Source organism: Athene cunicularia (genome assembly GCF_003259725.1).
Source record: "Athene cunicularia isolate RWA chromosome 5 unlocalized genomic scaffold, athCun1 chr5_part1, whole genome shotgun sequence".
Lineage (NCBI taxonomy): Eukaryota > Metazoa > Chordata > Aves > Strigiformes > Strigidae > Athene > Athene cunicularia.
In genome coordinates this window covers 9,593,054-9,601,446 of record NW_020799101.1, presented here as the reverse complement: position 1 = coordinate 9,601,446, position 8,393 = coordinate 9,593,054, and the positions used below count along the sequence as shown (strand labels likewise).

The window sequence follows — 8,393 nt, the reverse complement described above, 5'->3', positions numbered from 1 at the left end:
GCTCGGTGGCTGTGGGGGAGCCGCGGTGGTGCGAGGCGGGCCGGGCCGGAGCGCCGCGGTAACGTGCGCTGCGCTCTCCCCGCAGCTGTGGACATCCAGCCCGCCTGCCTCGGGCTGTACTGCGGCAGGACTGTCCTGTCGGTCAACGGCTCCGTGGAGACCTACGGGGACTGCGGGGTAAGTGCGGCGCGGGAGAGGCTGGGCCTGAGCAGGGGGGATGGCCTCTCTCCCCCCGAGCCCGGCGTCGGCAGCGCTGCCCGGACCGCACCGGAGGCTGATGCGGATCCAGCTGTAGGCAGCACCGCGGCCCGCAGCCCGGCCTCGAGGTGCTTTGAGGATCAGGGGGAGAGGGGGGCTGCAGAGGGCGGACGGAGCTCCCTGTCTGGAAGCAGGAGCTGGTTGATGAAACCTGCCCGAAGGAGGTGCTGAAGGCTCGGCGCTAAGCCGGAGCTGAGCGGAAGGGCTGCGAAAGCTGGAACAGAAGTGGATGGTGCTGAGAACTGTGCTGAAATCGCTCTGCTCGCTGATTTTATTGGAGTACTAAAGGAGAACAAGATCCAGGGAGGGTGGAATGAACAGGGAGCAAGAAACTGGGGGACAGAGATATGAGTGGTCTGGTGAGTGAGCTTAGCAATGAAAGAGACACGATGGTGTGACAGCGGGAGAGGAAAAGGGAGCCTTGGTTGAAGCCTTTTAAATCTGCTTCACCTTTTTTTATATTAAGAAGAAAGACCCAGAGAGAGCAAGGCCCGTGTAAGCTGAGAAATTGCTGAGGTTAGTGTTTCATCACTTTAAAAACCACATACATTTCTTGCCACTACTTCAAGCAGGATCTGTAGTGATTCATTCTGAATACTACTTCAAGCAGGAACTGTAGTGATTCGTTATAGTACTCAGATGCCTTGTAGATACAGTCTCTACATTTTTGTAGGTATGCCCTAGAGGTCAAAGAACTGATGACAACAAAATCTGCCGAGAATGTACGGGATCTCCAGACCGCTATGACTGGCTGTACCTTGGCTTCATGGCCATGCTTCCCCTGGTTTTACACTGGTTCTTTATTGAATGGTATTCAGGAAAAAAGAGGTTCGTATGCCCCTTCTTCAGATAAGTTATTTAAAAATGGAAGTCTCATATCCATGAGTGATCAATCTGAGATGCTGAATTGAACAGTCCAGCAGTTCATGCTGTTGGTTGAGCTGATACAGTTGCACATAAGCTCTGGGCAGGGGGAGCGGGGTGTTATTTACACATACAAGAGTCTTGCAGGTTCTTGCCGGTTGCTGCCCTTAGGACATGGTCTGTATCTCCTTAATGTGGTGGTGCCCAGTCCATCTGGCAATTGGGGCTGGATTGGGTTCTCCAGTAGCGGGCAGGAGTGTGTCATTCCCTCTCTCCCAGGGCAGACCTATCAGCTGCAGAGGCCCTGATGAGTGAGAGAATGGGTTTGAGTTTTCTCTTTAGGAATATATATAGTGGGGTTTGGTCCTGATAGCATAGCTGATGTAACCTTTATGTCAACACGGTGCATGAAGGAAGTTCTGTAAAAAAGGGGTTTAAAACTACAGCTCATGTAGCCATTAGGTGCGAGAGTGAAAGTTTTAAGAAGTAATGACTTGAGTGTACTAAACACTGAAAACATAGGGGACTGAGGAAGTTTAGTATATTAATATATACTGTCTTTAACAAGCGCAGCTTTGAAAATTTTGCTTATATTGTATGTAAGTGTGGTGTCTAATCCTCACTGACACTTTCTTTGAAGCTGCAGCTGCTTGAGTGGTGTTGTCCCTCACCTGACAGGATGCTTATGCTACAGCAGGCTTTCGTTTAAGAAGCTGGAATGTTGTTCAGTCACATCTTACACATTAAATCATCTGAGGTTGTAAATGACTTTTCACATTCAGCTTCAGATACATTTTGTTTGAGCAGCATTGTCCTGTCCTTGGTCATGTGGAACTCAGTAGAAGATTCTGTACTGCAGTGGGCCTCCACTTCCCAGTTGGCGTTTAAATTTTCTTTAGTGTTTGCAAAATAGTAAATCTCTCTCTCTCTCTCTCTCTCCTTCCGCAGTTCCAGCGCATTATTGCAGCATGTCACTGCCTTGTTTGAGTGCAGCGTCGCAGCAATCGTCACGCTGCTCGTCAGCGACCCCGTTGGCTCTCTGCACATCCGCTCCTGCAGGGTGAAGAAGCTTTCGGACTGGTACACGATGCTTTACAACCCAAGTCCTGACTACATCACCACGGTGCACTGCACTCATGAAGCAGTCTATCCCCTGTGAGTGTAAGGGCTTTTGTACTCCTGTCTGTCCCTTCCTTCTATACAAACATGTTTCTGTCCACACCTCAGAGCTGCAAAACATGTTCAGATGTGACTCGGACCAGTGAGTATCAATCCTTGATGTCTTCCATGCATTGAGCTGGTTTGTGTGTGAAGCACTTAGCAACACCTGGTAACTTTCTGAGTCGCCTATGAAGCATAGACTTCATTTTTTTTTCCCCTTTGCTGCATCTTGACTGTTTCCCCTAGGAAAAATGAGCCCATTGTTCTGTGTTTACATTCTTTCTTTGTAAATTCTTTAGACTTGACTGACTCTAACCCCAGATTCCCTGTCTCCAAGTTGAGTCTGCAGGAGAAAAAGAACTGCGCGTTTTAAGGAATTTCTCTTTTTTTTCAGGTACACCATTGTGTTTATATATTACGCCTTCTGTCTTGTGTTAATGATGTTACTTCGGCCTCTTCTGGTTAAGAAGATTGCCTGTGGTTTAGGAAAGTCTGATCGATTTAAAAGCATTTATGCAGCACTGTACTTCTTCCCTATCCTCACCGTGCTCCAAGCTGTTGGAGGGGGCCTGCTCTGTGAGTTCTCTCCTAATAAAGATACCTATAAACACACACTAACAAGTGACTTGTGTCTCTTCCCTCCTTCCCATGACATGCTTTTTGCTTTGAGAATAAGGATGTTGTTTAAGGTGGTTGTGAGGAGTCTTACCTGAAGAGGTTGCTCATTAGCCCTTTTCTAACCAGGCTGCAGACCAACACTGCCCTGCTCCTGCTGGTGCTGCTGGAGACTGTCCCTTTCCCAGAAATGGAATAGAGGGGGTATAAGAGGAAATTACTTTACAGGGAGTTAGTTCCACTTTCTGCTAAGGTAGAGTTTGTCTGATTTTAGACATGGATTAAAGTATAAGTTTGGGGAGATCAGCTATTTTTGGTTTAGCTTCCAGCATACTTGTCACATGAAGGGGACAAGGGCCACAAAATCCCCACTTGGCTTGACTACTTTTTTCATTATCTACCTTTTCCAATTAGTGATTTAAGTGTACAGTAACTCCACCTAGAAATATTAGAGAAAGTTTGCAAGCCTAAGACAGAGGTGTTGACTTAGTTATGCTGGCTGATCCTTACTGCTGTGCATTTTTGATGTGATGATAAGGGGTGAGCTATAGCAGCTTGGTTTACTTCACACCTATGCTTATATGTAGAAAAGCTCTCTCTGCTGAAGTGTATATCCTGCGTTTTTTCCTGCTAATATGTCCCATGTTTGCCTTTAGATTATGCCTTCCCATACATCATCCTGGTGTTGTCTTTGGTTACGCTGGCTGTGTACATGTCTGCTTCTGAAGTGGAGGTAGGTAAACACCTTTCTTGTGTTAAAACTCATAAAATACTTGAATGAGCGGAGACCACTTTGTCTCTTGCCCCTTCTCAGCGGTGTATTCTGTGTGTAAGCCTTTTCCTGTATGACTGCTCCTCTTTGCTGGTGGAAGCTCTTGTGAGACTTCCCTCTTGTGTGCATGGAGAAACTGTGTTACATGCTGGAGGGGCTCGACCCCAGGAGGCTTTGTACAGTCTGTGTGCTGCCCATAACATCTCTTAGACCCCAGGTACTAGGTAACAGGCTGAATGCTAACAGGATACTGTGTTTGTTTTTCAAGTCTTTCAAGGATCTTCTTGTCAGGAAGAAAAGGCTCGTCGTCCTCTTCAGCCACTGGTTACTTCATGCCTATGGAATCATCTCCATTTCCAAACTGGATAAGCTCGAGCAGGACCTGCCTTTGCTTGCCTTGGTACCGGCACCTGCCCTCTTCTACTTAGTGACAGCAAAGTACACCGAGCCGTCACGCATACTCTCAGAAGGTGGAAACGGACATTAAAAGGAGCCTGTGCCAACAACGCTGTCCTAAGGATCTGGATTAAGCAATTTTAGTGCTTGTTATGCTTCGGGAACTTCTATTTTAAAAGAAGTTATTTATGTATGAGACTTCTAGGTGAAACACCTCTGAGTGAGACTAATATTAAAAAGCTGTGCTTTATATTCTTCATAAATACCTGGTATAGATCAGAGGGAAAGGTCTTTGTGTCTACTTATCACTGTGAACCTGTATAAAAAGCTTGTGACAGCGTTTTGCTTGTATATTTATTTTCTAATACAGTATTTTAGGTGTTGTTTGAATAAAACAATAGAGCCTGTTTTTCAGTAGACTTTCAATAAAACACATAGAGCTTGAACATACCACAGAGTTCGTTTTTTTTCCTCACATATTCTATCTTCTGTCCCCCACCAGTGGAAGGAGGCTTTCATCCTCCTCCCGTCACAAAATAAAACACATTGAACATGATTCCTCATGCTGCTTTCATCTGACTGCCAGGTAGAAGGAGAGGAAACCTGTTGTAAAGTTCTCTATCCAGTACAGTTAATGTTCTGTGTACTTCAGGGTGGAGGCCTCTTCCCAGAGGTGACTGAACAGAAGTATTCTTCCTGGTAAACCCATGCTCTGGCTCTGTGGCAGCAGCTGTGCTCAGGCAGCAGTGGAGCTTAGCAGCCAAGAAAGTAGCAGCCTTTATGCAGTAGCACCACTGCAACAGTAGAGACTGCTGGAATGACAAGTACAAAACCGGTGCAGATGTAATAAAAAGACTTGAAGATTCCTTATCTTCTTAAAAAGATACCATTATCTCAGCTGTACAGTCATCAAAATCTTGATATGAACACCTTGATAATAATTGCTAAACCTTCTGAGGCTGTTCAGAAGTCAGCTTTTGGCCTTGCTGAAGCCTAACATCCACGGACAGACTCTAGTCATCTCTCTGTTGTACAGGAAGATACCCAAAGCGTGGATCCTGAGCATTACTCACCAGTAACTTACTGCTATAGAGGGTCTAGAAGAAGAGGCAAGAGTGGTACTGAAGGTCTCAACACGGGGGGGGTGGGGAAAAAGTAATTAGAAAATCTTCTCAACTAAAACTCTTCCTACTGTATGGATCATAGGCTGTAGCAGTGCAAACAACTGTATTTCTATATTTAAGTGTGACGGTAATGCTTTTTTTATATTATTGTCTATACCCCCATTGCTAAGGCCGGGGCCAGTCAGCAGCGCGGGGTTTGCGGGGTGTCCCTCGGCCAGACTGCCTCGAGATGTCACTCTCCTCTTTCTCCAGAGAAGGTTTGACTTCGTTACATCTGATAGGCCTCTTCCCCACAGCCTTTTTTTTTTTTTTTTTTTTAATGTGAAATGCCGATTGACAGGTTCACCGCTTCTAAAAATAGCGTGCAAACAAAGTGGGTCTTGCTTGCTGAAAGGTTTTATTTAGGGATTAAGTAATTGAGCTCCTTAAGGACATGGAATGTTATCTATACCGTTACGTACAATATGCAATTTGCAGACACACTAATTTGGAGGACAGTCCTAAAAGTATGATTTTAAAACTCGTGTTAAAATAACATTTCCATAACTGACAGTCATAGGCATATTTTTCGTTAAAATGCTCTAAACACCGTTTTGTGTCTACATTTGCACAGCTGTCATCATCACATCAGGACAGGCACAGCAGGCATGGGAGCATCCAGTGCAGCACCATGCAGGAAAAGCCATTTGCAAAGGTGCAGTACTAAGGACTGTACACTTTTATGTGCATCTCCGTGTGTGGACTATATGTATTGGTTTAAATGTTGGGCTATATCTTATCTTTAAAAAGAAAAGTAACAACAACTTCCAGGTGACATTAGAAAAGAGTACATCTTTTGCTAGATCTAGACAATCCTATGTTCATTTTGGAGGCTGCAGAATGAGGGACTCTATTAAAAGCAGAGCTTACAGAAAGGCAGCACTCCCCGTGGACCTTGCATGGTCATACCCAAACACTGACCTTCCTGCTGCCCTCCAGCACTCCTAGCCTTCAGCAAAACCTGCCGTGCAAAACACAAACTAGTAAGGTCTTTTTATCACTAAAAAAAAAAAAAAAAAGTTATGGCAGCCAAAGAGTTAGGTAGCTGCAGCTAGATGAATACATGCAGTCTGGAATGACCAAGCAATGGTGTTGTGCAGGCTCCTTGTGAAGAAGCCCGCCCTGCACGTTTCAAACAGAAAAAAATACTGGCGCTGGCTTTCAGATGAAGTAGGATTCTCCTCAGCTGTATGTTCACCATCCTTCCCCTCCTTGCCCGACTTCCTTCCAGAGACATCCTGGTTTCTTGTCACATTACCCAGACCCATTGATTTCAAAGCAGCCTGCATGCCATAGCCTTTCAGCTTTAATATGTATAAAAAAACCCACATTCTGTAACAAGACAACGGTCATACAGTGACCAAACGGTGACTCATGACAAATGAGATCTCTGTGAACCAACAAGTGAAGCAGGCATCGACAGGATTTGAGTTAATAGGAGGCTCTGAAGCAAATGATTTCTATGTGCCTAGGGCCCCTCTGTAATATCACCCCTCCCCTAGACAGGAGTATAGAATATTGTTCATTTAAATGAAAACAGCAGTACAAATTGCCCACATGTAAAATTCTAGAGAACGTAAACTTTAATTAACCATATAGTTCTACAGTGATTACCGTACAAACCACAGGCTGTGGGAGTTGGGGGTCTGTTAGTTTTATTTATCCTTTGTGGAAAAGCAAACATATAGTTCTGGAAAGATCAGTGATGCTCAGACTATTTTACAGCCCCCTCACTGTTATTATCACAACCCTTTAGAAAGTGGAAATTAAAGATAAGCATGCCTAGTTCTTCTAATATAAGTACCAGGAGGTCTCAATCTGCAGCAGGGTGATTGGATACAACACAGTTGTATGACTTGTGTTTTATTACAAACTGATATGAATTAACATGTTCTGGGATTTTTTTTTTTTAAAGAGCAGAAAACAAAGTTTAGTGTGTCTTACAGTGAATGTCCATTCTAGATTTTCTGACAGGCAGTGAATCCAGTCCTTCCAGCTTGTTTTGTAGCCTGCTATTAATACCACCAATCTTTTCCTCTCGTTATTGAATTTTTGTTGTTAGAGCTGTCACTGCGTCCAGTATTTCTTGCTCATTCTCCAAAAATTCCTGTAATGACACAGACTAGAATCTATTTTTTCTTAAAAGGAAACAAAAAGTTAAGAAATTTGGGGTTTTTATCTTGTTTTTCCACAGCTTGAGTGTAGCTCTGCTGAAAGTTTTAATTAACTACCCAACCCTTGCATAAATAAGTTTGCCTTTCTAATGGAATAACTGGTGAAAAACTTTCTTACATGATAGTTTGGCTTAATTCCTGTTCAAAATGAAGGCTATCCCCAACTGGAAAAATATTACAAGGCTGTTGAACTGAATGCAGAACAGCAACCATGTTATTAAAGACAGGGAGACTGCACAAGTTTGAGGACTGAATATAAGATGAGAAAAAGGAAAAATATTGGGAAAAATTATTTTTATAGCCAGGACTCTTATACAGTGCTTGAAAAGATAGGTTTAATAGTCTGACACTGCTTGACTTCAAAAATTGTAGTGCCGTATTTGCAATAAGAATTGTTTTTTTAATAGGGTAACTGAAATATATTTGTGCAAAACAGTATGATAAAAAAAATTGAAATTCACCTTTTGAATAAACCTCTCCTCTGACTACCCCTTCAGAAGAAGATTTGCAAGAGAGCCAACAGTTAAAATGTGATAGATTGCTGTGCCAAAAGATAGATACAAGGACTGAAAGATATTATTTCTAAAAAGTCACTTTTTTGTCTTGAAATCATTATTAACATGTTACCATGAAGCCCTGCTAGGTCATGCAGGATCTTGACTGTTGCTGACTTGTGGTTTTCCCCTTCAGAATTCATTGCAAAAATAATCTTCTTTTATCTGAGCATTGCACTGTGAAAAAATAATTACTACTTAATACTTGCCACAGTTTTCCAAATCATTTCCAAATAGTTTCACTGTTTCTAGAGACATCAGGAAGAATAAGCTGAGTTTTAGCTTATGGAAATACAAAGGTTAATGTATTCCTCTGGACATGCTTTTTTCAACAACAGCACCCATTTCATCTTGCTGAACAAATTTTAACAGTTGCCAAAATCAATACAAGCCAGTCTATGCTACCAAATAAAATGGATAAGGACACAGAACAGTC

The 8,393-nt window shown here is 43.2% G+C and overlaps 1 protein-coding gene across 1 annotated transcript; it reads left to right on the top strand.

Annotated features, from left to right (window-relative positions):
* Positions 1 to 6: 6 nt before the first annotated feature.
* JKAMP (JNK1/MAPK8 associated membrane protein) lies at positions 7 to 4,516 on the top strand. The gene is made up of 6 exons (XM_026850056.1): positions 7 to 177; positions 932 to 1,086; positions 2,071 to 2,277; positions 2,678 to 2,859; positions 3,555 to 3,631; positions 3,939 to 4,516. The coding sequence occupies exons 2-6, from the start codon at positions 1,025 to 1,027 to the stop codon at positions 4,155 to 4,157; spliced, it is 747 nt and encodes a 248-aa protein (XP_026705857.1). The 5' UTR covers positions 7 to 177; positions 932 to 1,024; the 3' UTR covers positions 4,158 to 4,516.
* The last annotated feature ends 3,877 nt before the right edge of the window (positions 4,517 to 8,393 follow it).

Coding starts and splice junctions, on each gene's coding strand:
- JKAMP (XM_026850056.1), top strand. CDS start 1,025: ATGGCCATGCTTCCCCTGGTTTTACACTGGTTCTTTATTGAATGGTAT. Junction 1,087..2,070: donor TGGTATTCAGGAAAAAAGAG/GTTCGTATGCCC, acceptor CTCCTTCCGCAG/TTCCAGCGCATTATTGCAGC. Junction 3,632..3,938: donor TGTCTGCTTCTGAAGTGGAG/GTAGGTAAACAC, acceptor TTGTTTTTCAAG/TCTTTCAAGGATCTTCTTGT.